Source organism: Gambusia affinis, linkage group LG06, assembly GCF_019740435.1.
Source record: "Gambusia affinis linkage group LG06, SWU_Gaff_1.0, whole genome shotgun sequence".
Taxonomy (NCBI): Eukaryota; Metazoa; Chordata; class Actinopteri; order Cyprinodontiformes; family Poeciliidae; genus Gambusia; species Gambusia affinis.
The window spans coordinates 6,353,249-6,380,363 of NC_057873.1; the positions used below are offsets into that span (position 1 = coordinate 6,353,249).

The 27,115-nt window shown below is 36.5% G+C and overlaps 1 protein-coding gene across 5 annotated transcripts in view; it reads left to right on the forward strand.

The window, feature by feature from the left end:
• The window catches only part of cntn5 (contactin 5), a 155,970-nt gene that overhangs the window by 122,946 nt on the left and 5,909 nt on the right, over positions 1 to 27,115 (forward strand). For 3 of the 5 annotated variants that reach the window (XM_044119472.1, XM_044119471.1, XM_044119473.1), the window contains 6 exons: positions 8,420 to 8,547; positions 8,911 to 9,098; positions 12,042 to 12,162; positions 16,210 to 16,368; positions 20,205 to 20,354; positions 20,909 to 20,979. In XM_044119472.1, the coding sequence (XP_043975407.1) occupies positions 8,420 to 8,547; positions 8,911 to 9,098; positions 12,042 to 12,162; positions 16,210 to 16,368; positions 20,205 to 20,354; positions 20,909 to 20,979 (817 nt within the window). The remainder of the gene's footprint in view (positions 1 to 8,419; positions 8,548 to 8,910; positions 9,099 to 12,041; positions 12,163 to 16,209; positions 16,369 to 20,204; positions 20,355 to 20,908; positions 20,980 to 27,115) is intronic. The other 2 variants (XM_044119475.1, XM_044119474.1) reach the window with 2 other exon arrangements.

Genomic DNA, 27,115 nt, shown 5'->3' on the forward strand with positions numbered 1-27,115 from the left:
GGGCAGCGGGTTGATAATCAGATCCTCAGTGTGTGTGGCTCCTTCAAACAGACAGCTACAAATCTTTACAACTCCCAACAGGTGGACTGAAGAGGATTTGGGTATGAGTTTGATGCTGTTATGTCACTGGACGGTGAAATTCGCCTTTGTTTTGAACTACACTTGTACATTTTTGGATGACCTTATTTTTGTCTATTACCTTGTTTAAAACTCTGTTCTGAAAAGGATTACATTTGTGAATTAGGAATATCATTAAATAAATTGTTCAATTACAACAGGAATGTCAGGAATATTGAAATGTTGGGTGATTGATCACAAAGTAACTGAATTGTGAAAAGTAAGGAAGGTTTAAAAATGATCTTTTGTTGTATGAATTTTTATTCATTTCCCCTGGTTTGTTGAACTATCTTTGGCTGCTGGTCCAGCTGCAGGTCTTTTGGGGTTTGTTTCCATTAGTTTTACACATTTGGACTCTGAATTTTTGCCAGGTTTTCTTTGCAAATTAGCTCAAAGTCTTACAGCAAATTTCCAATTAGAATTAGGTGTGACTGGGCTATTAATGAATAGGAATACACTTTATTTACTCTCAATCTCATTATCCTGCTGGTCCTCTGTCCCAGCCGTAAGTCTTTTGAAGTGTCTAATTTGATTCTATGCCCTTCAATTAATTACATCCATCTCCCCATCAATACTGACCACCTACCATGTTGCTGTTGAAAAATGTATCAGATTTTCAGGCTCAGTGCTTGGTTACCACATAGAGTGGTTTGCCAAAAAGTTCACTTTTAGTCTTATCCAACCTTGTTTGGATAAGACGAAACCCATACAGGGTTTGTAGCAAACTACAAGTATAACTTAATATGGCTTTATTTTAAGTAATTGTTTTTCTTCTTGGCCCCTTTCCATATAAGCCATATCGGTGGATTAGATTGTAGTTGATAACAGATTGCATGGAGCTCTGAGTTGTTCAAACCTAGAAATAGTGCTCCATTATTCAACCTTTTGTTAAATTTCTCCACAATTTGCTCTTGGGCTTGATGTCCATAGCTGTTTGTTCATTAATGTACTCAACAGACGTTGAAGTTACACTTTTGTAGTGCTCTACTGAACAGAAGGGAGCTACAGAACTCTTTTGAAGCTATAAAACAGCTGATGTTTTATTAAGATTAAATTGGTGGAATCCACTTACCAACTAAGTGACTTAGGTGAGGGGTATGGATACATTTTCAAAGCTGTGTTATCTTTTATCTTAGTGGGGCACACACTTTTGCTAGAGTGCTAACAGCAGAGCTAATTTTTCACTTGGTGCTTTTGCTAACTTTGACAATGTTTAGGACACTTAGCTCCTCCAATTTAGTTTTTTTCCTAAATTCCTAATTTACTGGGGTGTTTTGTAAATTTTCAGTTGAATATTCTTCAGTATCTTCACTGAAGTTTTGGTTATCAACTCTTAACAATTTTTCAGTTAGTTAGGCATTTTAAACATGCTCTTATTCTAAAGGGTGTGAACACTGTTCATTCAGCAATTCCAATTCTTGTGACATTATCAATCTTTTTTACCCCAATAACCGTATTTCGAACAAGAAACATGCAGGAACAAAATAAAAAAATGGACATTACAGAAAAATATATAAACATAAGCAATATCTGTCAAAATGAAATTGATATTGGGGTTTGAGGTCTTTCAATTTGAATTGAAGTTAGCACTTCAACATTAGCTTATGCTAATGCTGAGTTGCATTAGCAGAAGCTATTGCATTCTGCTAATGCTGGTGAAGCTGGATGCTGGATACCATGTTGGTGAGGCGCTTTAGGATTAGCAGAACTAATGTTTATGATGCAACTAACATTTTATGTAACAGTGCCCACCACTGGGTTTCACTATTGAAATCTGATATTCCAATTGTGTATGATTCATCTTCCTATAATCTCTCTTTCAGTAAAGCTAGGATGCCACAGAAAGTGGCTTTATTATCCGAGTCTGAAACCTCGTTTCAGTTTGACGCCCTTAATAGCCTGTGTTTTGCAACTTAAATGTCCCAAAGTGAGTTAATGAAGTGGATGACACCGTGTTTAGGAGTCACTGTTTAAATCGCGATCAACCTTGTGAAGGGCTGATTGCAATCTCAAACGGCTAAAACAAAGTGGGAGAGGCCATGCATTGTAAGGTCCGGGTCAGGGTGACTCCTGCAAGGATTTTCTGACACCATCTATAGTAAAGAGTGTATGGATGGAGAGACGCTGTGTTCTTAAAGGAAGAGGGGAGGCATCGAAGCCGCCTCACGTTTATCTGGCATTGACAGCTGTGCTGACTTAATGAAGGTTTGTAATTAACATGGATTTCCGGTAATGTTCAGGGCTTTTGTCTCTTAAACAGAAGGTATTAATCCCATTAGTTTGAAAACACGTGGCAGATTCATTTGAAATACGTGGACTTACTGTCAGACTGTAAGTAAGTAATTTGGGAATTTCTATTCTCATTAGCAAACTTTTTAAAGAATCTGCTTGAATTTAATGATTTAGCATTTAAGCAATGATCACACTGTTTGTATTCTGGCTCTGACACCCTTCAAATCAACAGATTTGCTTCCAAATGGTAAAGGTTTTCTGTGATATTTTCCTGTTTCCTCTAGGTTCTTTTTAAGGTTAGCTTCATTTGCATATTCTGTATACCCAGTAGTCTCTGTCTTGTCCTTTCTGCCTCAGTGTCCTTGTCGGATGTGAATATCCTCCCTAATTTGAAAAATGTCTCCTGGCTGTGGATGGTTGCCTAACTGTCTATGTGTAGGTAGATTTCGTTTCACCCCCATGAGTCTTTCGTTGCCATTTCCAATCACCTTGCTGGTGTTAAAAGTGCTCTGTGTTGCAAGGATAAATGCCAAACAGTAAAGAAATTATCAAGAAAACTTTCAATGCCTTTTGCTTGATGTTGAATAAAACATTTTTTTTTTTTTAACTCACCATACTACATTCTAGTACATCGGGTATCTTAATACTAAAATCTGTTTATTTTATTTTAAATTTAATCAGATTGTGTACAGGCTTGGATAAATGTATTGGCACCCCTTTTAAACATGTAAAGAATATTAAAATTAAAAGTCCGAACTCCCAGATGCATTTTTGGCCACAAAGACCAGAATACAGTGATTGTGAAATTGGACAGGCTAGCTTTAGATTTATTGCTGCCCTGACCTTGGTCTGTTCTTTCGCCAGGCAACCATGTCCACATACGCTGGTAAAAATGACTTTTTAATATATATTGGGATTTTTTTGATATTTTTTTTATTAAAATATATTTTAAAATATATTGCCTGTGCAAATAAGAAAAGCCCCAAAACACAACTTTTACATTTTAATTTTTTGTAGCTCCAGATTTTAATGTATATAAAACTGAACTCCTCTCCTACTTCATCCATCATTGATACAAACAAAAATATGTCCTGTTTAGCCCACAATATTGGGATAGAGTTGGCGACAACACATTCATTCTTCAGATCAGAGAATAAGAGGGACACATTTGAAATTGTCTTTGAATTTGGACACCCTTTGTTGCACCACTGATTTTATTGTTCTTTAAATGCAGCCTTCAAAGACTGAAGTCCCTGAATCTGAACAGACTCTTTGAAACATTCTCAGACACTCTTTAAGATTGTCCTATAGCATACAAAGACAGGAATTTTTAACAATTTAAATTTGCACACTTAATGCTTCTCTAATGCTCTTCTACCAGAGCACAATATTCTAGAAAAAGTATTTCTAGACTTCAGCAACTCTACCTGTTTAAATTTATCAGGAAAAAGGAAAGACACATTTTCTTGCTTAATTCTTAAACTTTGTTTATCTTGTAGATATTCTCTAAATGTTGTTGTGGAGACTTAACAACCCACACAATGTCACAATCCAATCCACTAGATAGAAAGACAAAAATTAGATCGTCATTCGGGGTCGTGGGCAGTGGTGACTGTTGTAATCTCATATTTATATCCCGAGGAAATAAAAAAATGACTATATTTTGAAGTTCCTACACACTAATCATCCTATAAAGTGTAAAATAATGATAATAAGAAAACTGGTATATTTATTTTAATGAGTTCTTGAGGGTATTTGTGCTACAGGATATTGTTCAGAATAATTATTTCTCAGCGTGGGATTTTTTTCTGTTGATTAAATTAGTTTAAAGTTTAAGATTGGCTTTGTTAAAATATTTCAATGTGAGCAATATGTTCCCTCTAAAAAACATAAACACCAAAAATATACCAACGACTTCATTGATTTTCTTTCTTGAAATCAAATCCAAAATAAATGTTATGCAATTCAAACAAATAGTTCTATTTGATTCTTTGGGGAAAAAAAACAACAATATGATAACAAAACAAGATCCTGACGTGATTTCTGCTCTTCAGCCAAATCCGCATATAGCTGCAAGCAGCCTCGTTGGATATAGTTAAGTCCTATACGATCTTATGTCAAGCATTTAATTCCCCAGCTGTTACAAGTCAAACCAAAATGTTTGCACCGACTTGTTTGTGTCCTTCAGCTGAATGAGAGCCTACTTATGAATGCAGGAGTGATGTTTGCAGGTTTGTTTTTCCCCATGTTACACTTGGGCTTTCTTTGAGAACCGCCTGGTGATATGCACATCAGAGTTTGACAGTTTTTTTCTTTTTTTTTTTCTCAATTCACTGAATGCTGTAACATTTAGGTTGCGTCACATGGAGTCCCGATCCTACACAAGATGAAAGCAATACTTATTTAGATTTATGGAAATAGTGATGCAGGGGAACAAAGAATCCTAGATGTACTTTATTTCCCATTGTGTAGCATTCTCTGCAAACATTGTACTAGAAATTTTCCTTTGATGAGTTTTAAATTATACTGTAATTATTCAAATGGCAGCCTGTTGTGATCCTTGAAAGCCACAAGATCTGATATAAAGCTGCTTTGTACTTTGTACACACAAAAAAACATAGAAATTAATGTTTGTGTGGTATCAAAATCTTGGTGAGACGTTTCTTTACCCACTGAATCGGTCCTCATTACGTTAGTGTTTCCTTTAATGCATACCATGTTTATTCCTGGTGGATATGGAGCATTTTAATGGTCACAAGTGTACAAATTGTTGGAGTTACTTTTGCTATGATGCCATTGCCTATTATTTTGGTATTTTTCTGCACTTGGTTGAAAGTTTAATCTTTATGCACAGGCTATGGCTGCCTCAATTAGTCCAAAAATATTTAGCTAATTGGTCAAAAAAAGGGACAACTACACTGCAGTTGGATACATTTAAAGCTTCCAGCATGTTGAGGTGAGTGAGTTTTCATCAGGGCACAAAACGTCTCTTTAGCTTAGCATGGCATGAGGAAATGCTATAATTGTGCTGACATTTATAGCATCTCTAACCTGCTATGCTAATGTCAGAAAATTTCTCATTGAGTATTTTTTATTTGAAAATATCTACAAATGTCTAAATTGTCCATAGAAATAACAGACGGTAATGGGTCAGGTGATAGAGTAGACCCAGAGGTTCCTATTTCAAGTCCTGCCCCCTTCCTTTCCAGGGATAATCGCAGTTGTAAAATACATGAGCATGCAGCTGTGGGATACAGGAGGGTGCTGTGCTGTGCCAAACTTGGTGGGTGGTCTCCAAAAGGGAAACATTTTTGTCAAAAAAGTAAAAAGTGGAACCACTGAATTTGTTGGAATTTCTTTTAAACGACAAATTGGCACTTTTTTATTACTTTGTGCACAAAAAAACTGAGAAATTAACCTGCTTTGCCTGCCAGTGGTGATTAAAAAGGGCCAATTTCATTTCATCAACAAAAAGTGATGTGTAACTTGGACACAATCTCTTTTTTTTCACCAACGCAACAACCAATTTACAAATAATTAGTGCTGGAAGTCCTAAGGCAGAAGCTTTATATTTCTTGTTTCTGGTTCACATGTAAATCTGATGTCCAGAAGCAACAGTGATGGACAACAAAGCTGTTTCTTTTGGCTCACTGGGTATTAATTTTTTCTTCATAAATATGATCTGATGGGATGCTGAAAAAGACTAGTGTTTTGTATAAGTCATGCAAAAAGGAGTTGGCCCATTAGTGAAGTAGTTCAAGCCTAAAATGCCATCTCAATGGTGTAGCAAGCAAAGACGCCCCCAGCGATTATGTCAGCATCCGCAATTCACATTTCCAAATAAAATGTTTCTTTCAAAGAAGTTAGATGAATCATCACAGGTTCCTGAAAAACTTAAAAGCTGAATGCCATAATAGCATCTTTGCACCAATCTGATGGTTGAATATTGTAAATAATAGATTTGTTATTGAGCTCATATGTCTTTTGTTTTTGAGTTAAATTTCATTTGAATTGCTAGTAATTGCTATTAATTAATTGCAGAATTTGCAATTTACTCAAATAAAAATTAAAATCGAGTTCAATCACTACAAATCTTGTATAACTGCATAAATAAATAACATTTTATTGATGCCAGTCATGGTTTTATTGTTTTTGCTAGAAATTAACTGTGATATCGGGTAATGTTTGTAGTTGGAAATTACATTTTGTGGCAAACAGTTGTGTTTTTTTTCTTTATGGAAAAAAAGAAAACAACAAAACTGAACATCAGATCTGGTAATATGAGCCACCTCAGCTCGAATGTTTACCAACACCATAGATTGTATTGTATCTTTATCACATTTTCTACAGATGAAGACATACAAGAAGGGCCACACACAGACTGCATTTCTCCTGCTGAAAATAGAAAATGTTCCCTTTGTTCCATGTGAAGTCATGTGCAGTGAACAGAAACAAAAATTGCACAGCAAGACATCTTTGAAATGAAAGAGAAGAAAAATGCTACAATGACAACAAACCTGTTTTAGTTTAGGGGGAAAGAAACATCCCTGCACAGCATGTAACAGCTCTTATCTGCTTGTTGGACTTCCTGTTGCTCTTGTTCCCTTGACCAGAGATTATCATCAACATCAGAACAATGCTTGACTTTAGAACACCTCATGGAAAACCAAATAGAAATTTTAGCTGCTGCAAAAAGCCTAAAATAATTTCCTGTAGTCTTCTGAAAAGCAGCATCTTGTATGAATGACACAGATGTTTGTTTTTGAAGCTGATGGCCATATGTTTTCACCTCCAAACAGAAAACACCATGTTGGTGAAGGGCACTCTGATGATATTATTGTGTGCACAAAATCATTTTTTAACAGTATTGGCTTGTTGGAATCTGACACCATCCCCCAAAACAATGGTTTGGCAAATTGGATGTCTGTAAAGTGTATTTAGGAGAGCTGGGGGACGTTGGGTGTTATAGAATCCAATTTGTGCAATATTTGTTCCCATGCAGTAATCAAAAATGACACCTCAGACTGTAATATCGTCACCCTCTTCTGTCTTGTATACCAGCTGTGACTCTTTTTAGCGTGTCATCTCCCTCATTTGTTCCAGTTAAACCCAATTCAAAAGTCACCTGAGAGGGATTTGTCAAATCAGTCGGCGTCATTAACACTCCAGTTTGAAGATATTTCTGGATCCGACATAAATGTCGGAAACAATTTGATATCAAGTGGATGTCATGTGAACGGCAATGAGCTGAAAAGATTTGTAAAGAGGAAGATGCTTTCACTGGGAATCAGCAAATCAATTTTGATCAAGAAGGCATATGGAAGTGAATATTATGCAAATTATTTGTAGTTAGCAATCTCCAAACATGTTCCCAACATTTTTATATTTAGCTTCAGAGGATGGAAAACTCTCATCCGTTCTGAGCAACATCACGAGACAAAATCCTACTGAATAGTTCTCGGATGATAAAACAATAAATCTTATACCTGACTTTAATTGAAAAGGTTTTACAGCAGTGATCTTGAATGACATCACTTAATTCAGTTCAAGTGGTGTATTTCAATTTTTTATTTCTGTCCATTCTGAAGAAAAGCAGGGCAAGTTTACTTTTAAAAATACCAATAAAATTGTTATTTAAATGTCAACCTTCTGAAAAATGTGCAGATCTTTTTTAGTGTCAAGGGTTCGCGTCCTGGTCTTCAGCCTTTTGTTGCACATCTTCTCCTTTTCTCTCCACCCTGTTTACTGTCTAATACTATTAAGTAAGGGCCACCAGTACCTAAATATAACTTCATATGTTTTTCTTTTTGAATTTAACTGCTGAAACAAATTAACTTTTTAATGACACTGAACTTTACTGCGATTCTCTTCTATCTTGCTTTTCTCCTTTAAATTATTCTTTTTGAAGTTATCTTTCAAATGCTTATTTTTATTCTAAATACTCCAGCTGGATTAGTCTACCAAAATACCCCAGCAGGGTGAACATTTCTATACTTTTAACTCTGTACAGCTAACATATGACTTCATATGTTATATGTTCAGCTGGTGATTTCAGCCTCCTTTTTGATAGGATTATGGTGTTGCGGAACAACACTTTGAAAATTTTTAACTCCAGCCGAGCGGATGAAGGGAACTATGTGTGCCGGGCAGAGAATCAGCTGGGCTCTGCAGAGATGACTGCCATACTGTGGGTAAAAGGTAAGTGATGCCCCAGAGGCCTTTATTTTCTGCCAAATTAGCACAAGTCAGCCTTCAGTAAACAGTCCCCAATGTCATTTTGGCCCCCCACCATTGCAGGGGTGCCAGGAAATTTATTGTGCTTGATCAGCCATGAAGAAGAGCTTTAGCAGTCAAGAATCATATTACAGTAGCAGGTTTTAACAGCGTAACCGTCTCTCTTATAGATGCATTAGTCTAGATGAATCAAGTAGGATATTTTATCCCTCCAGAAGTTACTTTTAGGGGTTCTGAATTTTTTTTTGGCACTAATGTGAAAAGAAAATGCAACGGTTTGACTTTGGGTTAGCCTGCGGTGACAGTGCAGCAGTTTTCTGCTTCCAGAGGCCATGCGTGTGGTGCTGAGCCCGAGCAGAGTGGAGGTGACCGTAGGGGAGAGCGTCGTACTAAGCTGCAAAGCAACACACGACACGTCGTTGGATGTGGCTTTTCAGTGGTTCTTCAACCAGAACCCGATCGACTTTCAGCAAGACGGCAGCCACTTTGAGTACATCCAGACAGTAAGAGCAAAAGTAAGAAGAGAAGTTAAGTCTAAACCTAATTTTATTGTATTGCATATTCTTCTGTTTTGTTATCTTATTTTCTCACTTATCCTTTCTAGATTGCTGATATTTTACATTTTAGGTATACTACTTTATATTTGTTTTTTTGTTTTTTTTGGACTATTTTATAAAACTGCTCAATTTGGTTTTTTTTTTATTCAAATTGTATTTCAACCTCTTAATGTAAACTTGTGGTAAATTCATAGGCAATCTTAAAATTTAGAATTATTTCAACAAGTTAATATAAAAAGTGAGACCTATGTGTCATGTTATGTTGCTAGTTTATTTCTGTTATTTTTTTTAAGATTATGACCCTAAGCTAATAAAAACCAACATTTGTAATACCAACAATATGTAATACTACACATATTCTTAAAAAATATATTTTTAATACAGAAATTATATTCAATAGCCTACACAATCAATTAAAAAAAAAAAAACATTTTGCTAATTTTATCCTTAAATTTGAATCCTGTGTTTTTTCTTTGTTTTTTTTTTTTTTTTTTGGTTTTTTTTTGTGAATGAATACACCCTCTTGTGATTAATGATTTAATTTAACAGAGTCAAGGCAAGGCAAGTTTATTGGCAGCTTATTTAGGAAACCTAGGATGAAGGAAAAAATTAAGTTCTTTTAAAGTAAGTATAGCTCTGTATACCTTATCTTTTATCTTAAAATTATTTTTAAAAAATAGGTTATGCTTTTATGTTGCATGTCCTTAAACAGCTTTATTTCTCTATTTATTGTTTTGCTCCGTGTGGGGAAAATGGCAAACATCAGAACGAATGAAAATCAGTGGAAACATAAGAGGTATAGCTGTAATCAAAAAGCATATATCAAGCCATAATACTGCTAATCAGCACTGCTTTAGCAATCTAGGCATCAAAACACATCAGTGAATGCTTCACTTTAGCATGTGGTTATTAGAAATCAAGGTTTCGTCAAAGTTCTGACACTGCTAAATGCCAACTTGTATAAAAAACAATGTAAAGAAAATGACTCATAGTTTTAGGCCAGTTGAAGACCAAAATGTTAATGCAAATTAATCAAAATTTTTATTGAGAATAAGAGTATCCTTTCCAGACACTGATGCAGGATGAAGGAGTGCGACAAGGTGGTGAAAGAACTGATGAGGTGATGTCATTCACAACAACATGGCAGCTGCTGGAATAATCAGAATACTCATTAAAAATATTCACAGTTGCTGCTACAGTGGTTAGAAGGCTGTTTTAATGATACTCGACATACAGCCAGAATACGCCTGGAGTCTTAAAAAAAGCATCTTAAGAAAGCTGCTACTTGTAAAAATGCAGTGCCATCTTCACTTAATTGTGTGATATTTTATCTTTTCAAATGTGAGTCTGTTATTCTTTAGATAAAAAAGGATAGTTTCCTCACGTTAGAATGTAAACATATTGGGTGTTCAACATTCTTAATCTCAAAAATTCATAAATAAAATTTGAAAAGCATGGCCTTAGGTTATATTCTATCTTTCTTGTAATTTTTAGACATTTCCGAAAGTACCTTCAAATCATTGTTCTTTGCAGAATACCTCAAAGTGTGTCAGATCAGATAAAGCAAGCAGCTGTAACTTTTTGTGTCAAACTAGTGATATTTAACTAGTTTAAAGGTTGGAATTTGACTTGATCATTCTAACACATGAATATGGCTTGATTTAATCCATTACAACGTATGTGTATTAGAAAGGGTAGCACTGAAGTATTGTTGTTTTATTACGCTTCATACCTGACCTCACAATGTGAAGCTGTCACTACTTTTATTCGTGGAGGCAATGGTTTGTTCAGGGTAAAAGGCAGAGTAAATGGTTCATCACACATAATGTTTTGTAATTAGGCCAAATGTTCAAATTTAGTCTTAGACCGCACTATCTCCCTCCACATGTTTGCCGTGTGACCTGGCCTGTGGCAACTGCTTAAAAGAACTTCCTGAGATTTTCCTTCCACAATAGCTTCCTTCTAACCTCTCTGCCATAAAGGCAACTTTTGGAGAATTTCACTTAGGAGTCACTGAAAAGGAGGATAAATCAAATATAGAACTACGCATAGTTTTCCATTTTTTTTGCGTTTACATGCTGATGATTGTTAGTTTATGACTGATGTGAAACTGATGTGACACGACGGTTTCAATGTTTTGTAACTTCTGCAAAGAGAAATCTTACAAGATGAAGTTTCTTTAGAAAGTTCGATCTGAGTATGATCAAATCCAAATACTGACTCAAAAATATGTTTCATGTGTAAATATGTGTAAGCCTTTGCTTCCTTCATTTAATTTTTGATTTTCAGCATTTCAATAGTTAGAATACAGGTTCGTGTTGAAAGAATGTTTTAAAAGTCCTTCCACATTGTTCTTCCACTTGGAAGAAAATTCAGAAACTAGATTTTTCTTCCAAACATAGTGAAATGTAATTACCAAGAAATTAATTAATAAAACAAAGCACAAAAGCAAATTGCCATGGTTACGTCACTGTTTCTTTATCAACAGTGGGCATAGAAAGAAAAAACAAAAAAACAAAGCTATATCCTGCGGTGCTCTCGGCCACAACTGTGCTCAAGAGAGAAAGTATTTGCAGTGACAGTCCTTCACAAGGCACAACAGAGGCTGTGCTGGAGCATGGTTTGTAATTTTAATCAGGTTTCGTGCTAAACAGCTGCCTGTAGACCTTGGATTATTCCCAGTCTTGCCTCGGGCTTTTCTCATTTCAGTAGCAAGAAAATACTAGTAGCTGAAGAATGTAGCGCCAAGCAAGCACCTGAATTAAACAGGAATCTCTCAAGCCACATGAGCCTCTACAAGATGTAATGAAATCACACGTCTTGTGTCACACACATTTAGGGTTGCCTCACGCCTGAATTTTTTTTTTTTTTTTTTTTATGCTTTCCTTTCCCCAACTTCAGCAGACTTCAACGGTGGATCTGATGATTAGGAGCATTTTGCTGAAGCATGCTGGGAAGTACGGATGCAGAGCCCAGACCAGTGCCGACACAGTATTTGCAGAGGCAGAACTTCTGGTGCGAGGTAAGCTTGTTTTATTTTGATGGAGCAGTGAGCTATGATGCTATTCTTTTTGAAAGCTAATGATATAATAGAAATCTCTTTATTGTCCCAACAGGGACATTATGTAATGTGTTGTCCCCATGATAAAATGTGTTTTTATGATGTAAAGCAATTTTAAATGCCTTGTTGCTGAAATGTGTTATACAAATAAACTTGATTGATTTCTGAAAAAATACATACATACACATTTTCACTATAAAACTCCATCGCTATAAATATGAATATAGATATAAAATATATGAAAGGGTGTTGAAGGCGGCCAAGATGTGGCGTGTCTGTCACTTGGCAACCGTGACAGCAGAATTGGTCCAGAGCGGATCAAGAGGTCCTTCGCAAATTCTGCCACAACAATTTTGCCAACCTTAGCATTACTTGTAATTTATTGTGCTCATTATTTTTACATTTAGAAACATTGTGTGGATGACAGATGTGTGTAACGGACATATATAAAAATACAGAACAAATTGCGTCCCTTTTTGAACTGATACAGGAGACAACCAAATAAATTTTGTAGGATGAGTGGCAGCTCTACCCACCATAAACTCATTAGAGGCACTAATAGACTTCATTCTTTCTCTTTATTTTATAAAGATTTAGAAAACTATTAATCATTTCATTCCACCTCACAGTAATACATTTCTATGTGTCCTAACACATACAAATGTATGTATGTAATGTAAGAAAATGTGAAAAGTTGTATTTATAGACTTAATCAAGGCATTGTACGTGTGTCTTAGAAATCCTGTAAAATGTGCTAAATACTACTTCTATCCAGTGAAGCTCATTAATGCAGGTGCAGAACATGTAGAAGGTTGGTTAATTTTATTGGACATTTGAGATCTCACTCCTTACGGGGACGATTGCACATTAACACATTTAGGGCACCTATTTTGCCCGTCTAGGTTAATTTAATATTATTAATTTGAGAGTGCCTAAAAGATTGCCTGACTGCTTGAACAAGTTTAATTGGTAATAAAACTTGTTTTTGGAAAATGTTGTGGAAAAGCATTCAATTATTTTATATGATTTTTGACCATCATATTGTGAGACAATTATAAGCTTTCTGGTTAATTATCTCTAAGTGAGCAATAGAGCACCTATGCCTCATAACTTTAAGATAGCCTTGCAGGAAATAAGAAAAACTGTTCACCCAGAATTATTGGTTGTCATTTAAAGTTCTACTCAGACGTTTACATAAGCTCAAGATCAGAATGGATGCAAGATGAATTTTCAGATTGTAATGGTTGTCTGAACTGCTGTATGAACTCTGACCTGTCAAATAAATGTTAAAAAAAAACACATTTAGTTTTTTTCTCTCAAAACTTGTAAATAGAAGTTTTGAGTGATCAGGTTTTATTTTATTTTCTTTGATCTAAAAGTAGGAATATGCTCAAATATGTACATACATCCTTACTAATATTTGAATTTATAGAGCATATTTATATTATGTTTTTTGTTTGGTTTTTTTTCCTGGCACAGATTGCACTTTTGACCCAGTCCATAAATCAAAAATCTGAGTTCTGGATTATTTATTATCCTTTTCAAACAAACAAACAAAAACAGTTTTGATGTGATTTTTGATCACTGTCAGCAAACTCAATTATTTCTAAAACTGAACCATCAAGCTTGAGTTTTGTTTTTGGATAGGAAGCTGAAGAATTTGAAAGTAGTCGTCTTCCTTCATTGTTTCACAGTAAACCAGTATCTTCAACATCATGCTGCCACTGCCATGTTTGTCACATTAATTTTTTGAAACACATTCTTCTTAAGGAGTTGTCATTGATTCAGCCAGAAACATGCCTGCATATGGCTAAGATTTCATAGCTGAGTGTACAGATTGATTGCTTCTCGTAATAAATTACTTCATTTCCTACAATCTGAGTAGATACTAGCAAGTTTGATGGCCGCCCAGCCCCCCTAGCTAGTTGGGCACCCAGCCCCATTTCTTCTCTAGCAGAGAAGCCACCGCTCACCTGTTAGTGTTTTACAAAGTGGCACTCTAGCAGCTGCACATCCTTGCAGCTGTTTATGCTAACTCCCAACCTTATGCGCGTTGCATACAACAGTTTGAGTTCGCATGGGTGTCGGAAGAGTGAAGTATGCCAGCGTATGTGGGGCCATTAAAACTTTCCTCAAAAGTTTATTCATGTTGACATCAACAGGTAACAAACATAGGGCAGATGTTTCTTTCTTGGTCAAGACCTTTTCAGTCTGAGGAAATGCAAAGTGAATAATGTCTGATGTTCCTCCATAATAGGGTATGGTAGACTTCGTGGTCATCCTTAAGCATGCTAATTTCCTTTGCTGAGCGGGTGAGAGATTGAGCCAACTGGTGGAAACTTAGACGTAACCGGATTTTCAAACAGGACAAATGTCCTAAATACAAACCAGAGATAGTGTTGAATTGATAGAACAGACTTTTATTAATCTTCTGTTTTAAGATTTCTGCACTATTCTTTAGAAAAGAACAGCTCTGGGCCTGCAAACCACCCAATTAAATCGAGCTCAACCATACACTGCAAAGATAAGTTGTCAATTATTCAGCCGGAAACATGCCCAAGGCTATCTACAAAAGGGCATTTGGTCATGGTACAAATTGCTAAGGGACTCATTGTCAGACATTAGTGTCAATGTGTGTGCAGTGTACCTTCAAGGTTGTATGTATAGTTTTTATACTGTCACATATGAAGTTCCACATTCTTGTTCCAAAAAAAAAACCATTTAAGTTGCTTGTAGCATTTAGATAAGGCCACAAAAAAGAACATAAGTTAAAAGTCTAAACATTGTGACATTCATATCCACTGGGAATGTTGGTAAACTTCAGGTTGTAACCGTGTTTATGATTCAGAGTGGTACCAGTGTATTTCTATCCTTTGGCCTTTAAAAGCAGAGAAAACATAACAAGACAGGATATGAAAGAAGAGAGACTGTCATTCATTCAGAGTTCTGGCAGCCAGGATCCGAACAAAGACCCTGATGATTACAACAATCGTACAGTGCATGCACTGAAACTATCCAGCTGTCAGGTCACATATTGATGTTTGTGTATCCATTCAGAGGCCTTGATCCACTTTAGAGGGAAGAGTCAGTATGAAGACTTGTTTAGGCTGCAGTTGAAATCAGGGAGAAAGTCAGAGAGGAGCCGTTTGAGTGGAAACAAGCTCAGACCTGCAGAATATATCTGATTTGTAAAAATCGATAGTAAGGCTTGACTGGTCTAAATCGATTTCTTGGTATTATAATGGTAAGCAAGGTCCTTCAGTTTTACCACATCAGGTCTGTTAGTCTCCATTAGATTTTTTTCCTACAAGTTTCCCAGAGTTTTCATTATTTTTTATTTCACATTTTTCTGTGCCTGAATTTAATAAACAGCTAAAAACTAAACAATACATGAGATATCTGGAAAATGATACATAGCTTGTCCTTCACGTGAAGTAAACTTTAGACATACATATTTTTTCAGATGTTTAATCCATCAAGCTGTTTTACCAATGTGAGCTCAAAAGAAGTTATACAGTCCCAAAGCATTTATATTGCAACCTGCTTTCTTAAACGTTTGTTTCTGCAGCCAAGAGGCAGTCATACTACTCCTACATCAACTATTGTTTTTAACTCTTACGACCAAATTGCAAATGCATCTTTTATTGCAGCCCTCTTACAGGAATTGCTAAAGTGCACATTACACTGATTTTTACTGAGGATGTCACCTGCCAGCTTGACTTTTACATCTGTTCACCCTGAAGTCCTTAGATGTTCAGAGCACTTACAGATTGCGTTTACCTCAGAGGGCTCCAAGGAACATATGTTCAGCTGAATTGAAATGCAGAGTTCCCTATCGCTGTCTTATTCAGCGCAACGCCATTAGGTTCCCTTAAACACTTTTCGAACAGCGGCTGATTGATTTTTTTGTTCTTTGTCCTTATGTCCTGACATTTTGGAGATGTTTGTTTAGAGCCTGAGATGTTTACAGCTATAATTTGATCTGGCTCCTAATTATTCCCCTACCAGGTCCTCCTGGACCCCCTGGAGTGGTGATAGTGGAGGAGATCACAGATACGACAGCAACCTTGTCCTGGACTCGTGGCCTCGACAACCACAGCCCTATCAGCACCTATAATTTACAAGCCCGGAGCCCCTTTTCATTGGGGTGGCAAACTGTCAAAACAGGTAATCGATAAGGAGCAAATAGCTGCCACTAGATTTAAAAGCTGAATGTGGGGTAATAAATGCGGATCTTAATCCTGACCCAAGTCATAAATAGAGATGGGGAAAAGGCTTAACTAAAGCAAATTTAGTTTTAATACCCTCATTATTATAGCATTGTGTATTTTAATGTAGTTTGTTTGATGGACCAATTTTTTACTTAAGTAATAACTTTGAAAGAAAATGTTTTTACTGCTTTATTTTTTGCACAGCATTGTTGTGTTATAGCATTCCGACAACAAAATAAACTGATAATCACATATAGGAGCATCTCAATGAATTTGAATATAATCCTAAAGGTTGGTGTATTTCAGTTATTCAATATAAAAAGTTATATTCACATTGAATTAATCAAACACAGAGTGGTTACATAGAAATATAAAAAAATGTTATCTTTGGATCCTCCAAAATAGCCTCGGCCCCCTGACAAATAACGTCTAGCTCCGCCATTGTGTTGGTGACATTCAGATGTGTCACCCTGCTGCAAAGCATACCCATGTACTATACAGCACAAGCACTTAATACTTAAGAGCTCTTTTTGCAAGAATTACAGCCTCAACTGGGCATGACGTGTTTCCTATGTTTGTTTCTACCAGGCTTTTTCTTTCCACTCAATTTTTCATTAATACGCTCATGAGCCTGAATGCAGCATTGCACTCTGGACCATTGGCTTTTTCAGCAGTGACTTTTTGTTGCTTAAGTGGGACCTCATATGCAATTAATTTAGATTTTTACTTCTCTTTGGATCTGTGCTGCTCTAATAAGAACACCGAGCTGTCTTCTGGCAATAAGATAATGTTTTTCTGGTGTCTGGAAACCAAGCCGTTTCACAAACTTCCCCATTATTAAGCCACAATCGGCAGGCACTGCTCCTTTACCTAGCATCCTTAGCTGAGCCCAGTTACTCACCTAGCAACACAAGCTGAGCATCAGCATGGCTCCAACCATTTTACAATGGTTTTTACTGCTGTACAATGACTGCTGGTTAAGACAGGTGTTTTATTGTTGACTTACTAATAGAAACTGCTGCTTTGTCCTTGATCATTTCCCAGGAGACTCAATGTTTTTCTGGTTCTGGGTCTGACTCAGATCAAAGATGTATTTTTGTATTTTTGGTCAAAGATGTATTCTTTGACAGCTATTTTCACATTTGTAAAGAGTAATTGTTAACTTGGGTGTTGTGGCCAGTATCAGCTTATTTGGGTTTAAAGTGACTAGAGCCATTAAACAGCTCATTCTGAAAGAGGCTCAAAATATGCAGGACTGAGCAGGTGATATCTCATTGAGAATGATTTATGTAGCCCGTAGTCCAAACATGTTCAAAGAAGCATAATTGGTTCACTTTAACTTCCTGTTCAGATTAAATTATTTCAGAAAGGCATATGGGATCTGGATCATTTCACCAAGACTTTTATTCTGTATCTTTCAGGAGAATTGTGTAAAACGTAAAGAGTCTGGTTAAAATGTCAGTGGTGGGTGGAAATTGTATTGTGTGTCAGATCAGCACTTATGGGAAAATTAACCTTTTGGACTTGAATTACCAGACTTCTCCATTCATCTAGTGTAGCACTTTCAGATCTTTGAAACAAATTAAATTCCCTTTTCTGTAACTTTCCAGTATAACCATGAGTTATTATTGTTTGACATAGTAGATGAAAGCTCGCTAAGCATTGTGTGTAATCTGTCATAATATACTGTGTGATAATAGTGGAGACCAAGGTGTGATAATGATACGTCCCTGAAGATATATTAATCATACTTTATATACACTCCTCTCACATTATATCTATTCAACTATATTTAATTCAATGAAGCACAATTAGGAGGCAGTGATGTATTTTCAGTGTTTAACTTGTTCAGATTAGCATAACAGGGATTGCATTTTAGCCCTCACTCCTTGCACACAAAGTTATCAGCTTATGTTTGAGGAGCAGCGTGCTTGACAGAGGGGTCTCATTGTTGGCTGCTTTGGGCGATAAGAATATAAGCTGCACTGCTTCAGACACCTTTAGTTCATTTGTAACACGGATAAGCTTTTGGTAATGTTCGTTACGGCAAGATCAGTGTTGACATAGCTTTATTATAGAATTTTGGAGGGGAAAAAAACTGGATTGGTGGTTAATTTTCTTTTCAGTTTATTCATTCTTTTCACTAACAGATTGTGATTTATTATGTAGTTTAGTTCTGTAGGAAGTATGAGAATTGATTGAATGCGTAATGCCTTCTACTTCTTTATGTGCTCTGATGCTGCAATTAAGCAGTTGTTCATGCATCAAAATGTCAAATTCCAAGTGTTAAGTAAATTCTGTATCACCACCACCTGGTCTGAAAATATGCCAAGTCACAGTGAATCTGCAGAGGCGATGAAAAACTGCAGTGACATAGGACAAAGACAATAAATGTGATTTTAGCTCTGCACTCCTATCCTGACTTCAAATGACACAATGCCTCTGAGGTTAAGGAGTTATGCTGCCGTTAAAAACATGATATATTAGACCCAGAAATTGTAAACCTGTTTTTACATCCAATTTCAGGACTTTTAAAGAAAAAATAGGGCATCATTATTATTGTCACATAAAATACTTAAGATTTTTGGTTTAATTTGTGTTAGCATTTCCTGAAATGCATTTGAGCATAAAAGTTTAATTCAATTTAGTTTATTTATATAGTACCATACCATCTCAAACCACTTCACAAAACAAAGTTTACTCCTTCCAATCAGACATCCAATCCAGTTGATTCTAGTTAGTTAGCACCCTTCTACTGAACTGCTAGTTTGCTAAAATTGGAGCAAATTTTTGTTAGCTCTTCTGCTGTCTTTGAAAATATTTAGCGCACTTAGATTCCCCTAAATTAATATTTTCCAATAAATTCTAAATTCCTGATTTACTTGGCTGTTTTGTAAACTCTCAGTTGAATAAACTTGGACATCTGTGATGAGGTTTTAGTTATCGACTGTCAAGCAATCTTGAAATAGATGGATGTTTATTTTCAGGCTCTTATTTTGAAATGTGTGAAGTCTGCTTGAGCAGCAGTTCTCTTTCCTCTCATGATGTTGTCCACCTGTGATGTGGGGAAGCAAATGAAGTTTATTCTGTACCCAGAATGCAGTCCTATAGTAAGCTGATATCCTATGTCTGAAGCTACTGTGGTCTATTAAGCAAAATTAGCAACATAGTCAACAACTAACTACAAACTGAATCATGAATGAAATGTCTGTTCCTAAGCACAAACATATAATACTTGCTTCATTGACACATGGTGAACATGGTTGAATCTAGCTCTTTGGCACTTTAGGAGTATCTTCTACTGATTAATAGAATGCTATAGAGCTTTAGTGTTTGTGGAAGTAATATTTATTTTTGTTTTTTAGGGCACTGTCTGGTTGTTTCATTTTATCTTTCCACTGGGTTTAAACAACATTCTTTTGTTTTAAAATGGCAGGACGCAACCACTGTTTTTTCTCTTGAGGGCATGGATGTCAATTAAATAAAATGATTTTCTATTTTGAATGCAAAATAAATCAGTGCTTTTATGCAATGAGACTTATATGTTAATGGAAGTATTTTTTACAGCGAAAACGTATAACTTTTTCTTCAAGTCTCAAATGCCTATTTAATCATTTTAGGGCAATAAAGGGAACAGATAGAAATCATAGCTTAGTTGGGGATAGAAATTTTCTAACTGAAACACTAGATACGGTCTGTCCACATTTGACCTCATGTTAGAGATCCTCTTGTATAATATATAAACCTCTATTTTTTTTAACTGAGCCAACTCGTTTCCTACTTTATTTGCAGACCCAGATCCAGTGACAGGGGACATGGAGTCATCAATGGCTGTGGAGCTCAGCCCCTGGGTGGAATATGAGTTCAGAGTGGTGGCCAGCAATGCCATTGGGACAGGTGATCCCAGCACACCCTCTAGAAAAGTTAGGACTAAAGAAGCAGGTATAGTCTCTGCCCTACCACTATATCCCACCGATATTTTGACAGACATAAGCATGAAGGGTCAAGTAAATATCAAGTTGGCTTTTTCTGCTAAAGCAGAGAGTCATTTCATGCCTTCAGGCAACAATAAGCATATAGCATTTATAGTGTGCATAAATTCATTGTGCCGCTTCACTGGCTGGTCATTTCTTCTCTCTAAAATGTAATAATTACAAAGGTCAGTGGTTATTTCAGATACTTTTTTACATTTAGTCCCATCTTTTCTGAGTAATAAACTACTAACAGTATCTCCACATAATTAATCCATTTATAATGCTGCAGTATGTGAGCCAAATGTTGACAATAAGGTTTAATATTACTACATTCAGTTTTTTCAGTGGTTGTTTAACAATGATGCAGTAGTCCTACTACTACTAAATATACATGATCATATGGGACCATATTACATGTGAAGTGATTGAATTTATTACCTTCACAGTTTTTCGAAGAAAGTTCAACTTTTTAGAGTTTCTTTGGTGCATGTTAAGTGATGCAGTGTTAACCTTTCCACACAGTTCCAGCCGTGGCACCATCGAACGTCAGCGGAGGGAACGGCCGTCGGCACGAACTGGTCATCTCGTGGGAGGTAGGTCCTCTGCCAAACTCCTTCTGTTGAATAACTGTGACAGCATTTGCAAAAAAAAAAAAAAAGAAAAAGAAAGAAAGAAAAAAGAGAGGAGAAAAAACAAATGTCACATTGGTGTGCCTGTTTCAGTTCAGAAAACTTGCATTTTGGAGAAAAATAAATTAACAGACCTCATTTAAATATACTTTTACAATATGTCTATATATATATATTAGAAAAGATTCTGCTGCCCTCAGTTAAAATAATCACCTTTTCAAATAAGTTTTAAGTTATCAGCATTGATTTTATGGTCCTTTCTAGAACTTTCACAGTTCCTGATTGCCTGCTTCAGAATTTAATGATCACTAAATAATAAATTTTGAATGTAAATGTGACTTAATAGTGATGTAGGGCTTGCTGCTACATGTTCTTTTCATCAAAAACTTTCATTTCTGTTGTCTGGGAATACTTGTCATGCATTATTAAGTGAAATAGAGCACGGTTGATGAATGACGCTGATCCTCGTGGTTCTGCTTGAAAGAAGCAGATTGATGATTTTCCATTGCACAGATGATTGCATTAGTTTTACAGTGAGTTTTATTCACTGTAGGTAAAATACAGTAAGATGAATAGCTGCACTTCATCTTCATGTGTGCTGGGAACCTGTCATCCTATTCCCTGAGCCATCAAAGTTGGATCCAATTAAAATGTAGCAAGAAGTCTCAAAGCAGATTTTGAAGAGTCCAGATGTGCTTTTAAATTGGAATATAGGAGTGAATGTATTGAGGGATTTGTGAGAGTATTTAAAATGTAGACTTGAGTATAGGTGGCTGTGAAAATGTGAGATTATACAATCTCCTCTTTGACAATAAAATATTTTATAAATCCCAATGAGACTGACAGAATTTCTCTCGGGAAAAGTCATTCAGTGGACACATTTATTTGAGAAACTATGATACAGAATGTCATTTTGCAGTCTGGCAAGCAAAGACATCAAATAACTCCTGAATACAGTGTAACAACAAAGGTTAGCAATAATAAATTTTGAATCCTAAAAGTTACAAAGTAGTTCCCTTTAACTCCCGATCAAGTTAGATAAATATGGATCTAGGATCTTTCAAAGCTGCAGATGTGTTGTGAGGACCTCAGAGGTTTGTTAGAGAATATTGACAAACATCATGAAGATCATCAGAAATGCGGGTCAGAATGTGGGTCAGAAATTAAGTTGTGGAAAATTTTAAGGCAAGGTTAGCTTGCTTTATAATTCACATTGTCAAACAAAGTGTAAACTTTTGAACATTTCACAAGCTGACATCTGAAAACAGACAGACATGACTGGCCACCTAATCTAATCTGCCTGTTCAGTCATGGAGAGTATGTACCAGAGAAGCAGCCAGGAGGCTGCTCAAGTTTTCTTATTAAGCGGAAAATTTTAGCTACATGGAAAATGCCTCATGTTTTGGAAAACTAACACTGCTTTTCACCCTGAAAAAAAAACGCCCATCCCCATGGTTATTAATGTTTTCTCCAGTATTATGCTCTTATGCTCAGTGAGTCTTTTGTAGCAAACCCAGTAGCTGCTGGGAGTGGATGGATGGAGCTAAATACATGGCATGATGGCAAACCTGGAGTGGAGATTTGCCTTCCATCAGGATAACAACCCTTAACACACAGCCAAAGCTCCCAGAGCTGTGTTGTTTCCCTTCCATTTTGCAGTCATGTTTGATTTTGTGTTGCACATTCACATAAAACCCCAATAAAATCCAATGAAGGCCTTTAATGTGACAAAAACTCTGTGTTAACTTTCACAGAACTGTGTAGCCTGATAAATGAATGAGTGATTCATCATATTTTTTTGTGTTTAAATCACTGTCTTTCCTAACTCTAATGAAATATTTATATGCAATGACACACAGACCACGATGTGACATGACAGAGAGTCTGGATACATAAATAAGCACAAATCTCATCAGATGACATTGTCAGTTTGTCACAGTCTGTTCAGCTGGGAGTTATATTTCAGCTCAGAAACACAAAGGCACTCTTGTGGTATTTTTAAAGTATTCTATTTTGTTTTTACAAACTTTGATTTTATTCTAAAATTATTTTTAATTCTTCATTGCTGCAGCTTTATAATGACTAGACTCCATTGTATTGTACAGGAAATCCTGCAGAAGTACAGATAAATTAACTCGCTTGGTAATGCACAAACTCCCAGGAACCGTTAACCTTTTATAAAGAAAAAATAAAAGTGAGATGCACATTATAACCAGACAGATTTCACAAAAGGTTGGGGTTTTCTTGTGAGGCTCCAGTAAGCATTATCATAGGGCAAAGTGACCTTTTCATATTTCAGACCCATCTCCTGTATTGTGAATCATATTTCCGACTTATTTTTATTGAATTTGTTCTCCAACTGCTATTCTACAAAATAATAAACATTATAGCCTTGGAATAAAATGCTTTTCCACAAGAGAAGAGGAGAATGAAGTTATCGTGCAAAAGAAACCATAGGGTATAAACTGATATGATGCAATATGGAATAAAATTGTGATGTCTTCTAAAGACGACCTTATAAAAACAGTGAGTATTTTTAAATAAAAATTGTTACTCTGACTAAGCTTTTGTTCACAGTATTTGTGTGCAGCCTGAAAAAGTTTGATCTCATCAGTAACAGGTCTGGATAAATTAGGAAATAGAAAGAATGGAAAATATTTGTATTTCCCATTTTCAAAATTTTTCTTCTTTCATTCTTTCCTTCCTTTTTTCCTTCTTTACCATATGTTTTATTTCTGTATTTCCTTTCTTCCTTTTTCCCATCCTGTCTTTTTTCATATTAACCCTCCTTTTGTCTGAGTACTTCCCCTTGATGTTCCTTCCTTCTATCCTTCCATCCTACCTCTGTCGAATCCTTTATTTATTCCTGCTTTTCTTCTGTTCTACGCCGATGTTCTATCTTTCTTTTTTCTTTCCTGCCTTTCATCCTTCCATTTTTCCTTCTCATTGTCCTACCTCTCTTTCTTCCTTTAGTGCATTCTTCGCTACTGTATTCTGCCCTTCGTTCCTTCTTTGGCTGTCTTCTTTCATCCCTTTGTTGCTTATTTCTCTTCTTCCTTTGTGTTCATTCTTCATAAAAACAGATATAAAAGGTTTCACATTTAAACCTAGAATGACAGGAATCATAAAGATTAGTATTTCACATTTTGAAATAACATAAATAACCAATAAATCCACACGAATGAACATGGAAGGTCTTGCATTCTTGCATAAAAAATATGTAGGAACCTTGTTGCTTTACAAAACAACCATGTTTGCATTATTTTCAAAAATATTAGATTAATTGTGTGTTTATGTATACTTTCCTGTTGTTAAAATGGCTGTTATTGGCACCTTGCTGAGAGATTAAAGGAGCTTTTTTTTTTCGGCAATGCAAACGGCGGAGCAGTTTCCAGCAGAGTAAAACTCCTGCTTTATTAATAACAACTGTGCATCAGTAGCTCAGGATCATACCTCATTGCATTTTAAACGTGGCTCCTAATTTATTCTGTTGAAATGTGTTTAACTTTCCAAGATTTTAAAGACTAAGGGTGAGGGTAGGAGGGGGGCAACTTGGTCGCAATTGCAAAAACCTGCTGATGAAGCTAGAAGAGGGCCAGCTGGGCTGAGGGCTACACAGAGCTGCATCAGCGGCACGAGTGATTAAGATGTAGAGAATTTCAAATTTGGTCCCATCAGAGAGGCTCAGTGATGATTAACCTTGACTCTTCCAGTCGTTCCCACTAAATCCAGGGATGTTTATGAATATGCGCTTGTAATTTCTCGCTATAGCGTTTGTGGAAAATGCAATAAATCTCACACCAAGTTATGAGGATATTAATGTGGACCAGATCAGGGTGGACAGCTTGGCTCGGAGCCAGATCCAGGGCGGTGCATGTGCAGAATTGCTATGAGAATTGACGATCGTTTGCAATTGAGATTGGTGGACAGATATATTAGCAGGGGAGCAGTCAACAGATGTGGAGACAACTGACAGTTATTGTTGTGGTTTTTGAGTATGGAACCCAATAGAGATTACGAAGGTAACCTTCACATCATGAGAACTCCAATAATGTCAGTGCGACATTATTGGAGATGATGCCCATTCCAGATGGAACAGTGGTTGCTGGTTTATCATGCCCTGGTTATATCTCATAAGCATGATTACCTTGCTGGTATAGCCCATTTACAGCCTCCATATAAAAGCTTGGGCCACCTGATGAATGAAAATGATGATGGTATACCAAAAATAGCCCAATCTAAACCAGGATGGGTCCCTTGTCCTTCCTGTCTTTGGACTGATTTGAGTTAATTAGGAAAGTAATTTATAGTAAGACAATTTCCGCATTTACTTTCTGTGGTTTGACACAACAAAGGCTGTTCTTAAAGGGATATTATGTATTTTTCAGGCACAGAGTACAATTTTATAGCAAAATCAAGTTACTATGTTATCTGCCGTTGTTATAAAACGCTCCATATATCAAACATAACTTAAAAGAAATATGACTTCATAGTTTGACACCTTGAAACTGGCCTCTGTGTCTTTAAGAAACTCCTACTCTTTCTGACCCTTTTCCTTCAGTACATTATAATAACGGTGTTTCTCAATTATGCTGTTGTTCTTAGAAGTGTTGGACTGAGATGTAAGTGAACTGAGAAGTATGACGAACTAAGCAAACTCACATTTCCACCAAATATTTGCAAATCGTTGTTAGTCATTGCTGCTAGTCTGGAGGAGCCGAACTCCTCCAGACTAGCAGGACCCCTTCCCAGCGCCTGTTCATCTCCTCCGCTGGTTGTTTGTGTTAATTATTGCACTTACAGTTTCATGAGATTACTGGAATTTCTTTCTGTTTTGGTGTTTGCTGTTGTGCGAGAACTTTCCTCCTTCTTCAGTATTGTGTGCTACATCTGTCAGATAAAATGTCATTAAATTAAATCAATGTTTGTGGCTGTAACGGAACAAAATGTTTGAAGTAGCATACAGTAAAGTTGCTTTTTTGATGTAACTTTGCACTCCTTCTTGGTGTTTTTTTTTTCTCTGTTGTGGTCCAAGACCCTGTTTAAAGGGAACTCCGCCACTAAGGTGCAGGCACCTCCTGTTGGCTAGTAGCATTTTAATTGTTTCTGCCTTGTCCTGTTATTCTTGTTTTTGCTGAACACTTTCTGAAATAAATCAGGACTCAGTCAGTGATCAATGAAGATGGATATAAAAGCAGGCAATGCAGGAGAGGTTGCCCTTTTTGGCAGTCGAGGCATGTGAGCACGCTGCAGTCCTGCCTTTGCAGTCATCTGCGGAGAGTTATCAGCGCCTCGACAGCCATGGTGGGCAAGGTTATTAAACAGGATGAATGACTAAACAGTCTCCCCAGCTTCATTGAGCCATCTCATTAGAGTAGACTGTTTGACTGCTTTTTCTCAAGGAGCCATAGGGAGGACTATTAGTGATGCCCCCGTAGTTACCATCGACGAGCCCAGCAGGTACAATGATTTCATCCAAAGGACTTACCTTGCAGCGCTCCCACACTGTTTCTGCACATATCTCTGAATATCTTTCCTCCCCAAACCCAAAAGTGTTTCTAAGCTCAGCTTGCTCATTTTTTCATGCTGGTTTCAAACCACCCTTACTCCTCCCCATCTCCTCAAAAGCAATGCCAGGTCTGAAAATTTCTTTGAAAGCTAATTTATTTCCACTCATCATCCTTATAATTAGCCAGTCATGGTGACTGGTCTTTGTTGAATAAAATGTGAACTAGATCTCCATCCACCCGCTATTCCCTCTGTAGACTCGATGTCTAATGTGGTTGATGCCTTCAGGGGACAGTGTAACTCTGTAGCTTATGCAAATCAACACATTACAGAGTTGGCTGCGAAGCCTTTGCCAGAAACAGGTGTACAGGTGTCTGTCATTTATTACATGTAGCCAAAGATTTAATCCCTACAGCTCATATTTTAATTAGATTTTAGCTCTCTTAATAAATTGGCATTTGATTTGATTAAGCTCATAGCAGCTGTGGAAGAAAGCTCACTGTTTCACCACTTCAGGAAAAACCGCGGATAATCACCGAAGCCGGCACACAAAACCTGGTGTCGCAAAAATCCTCCTGTCAGACACGGAAAG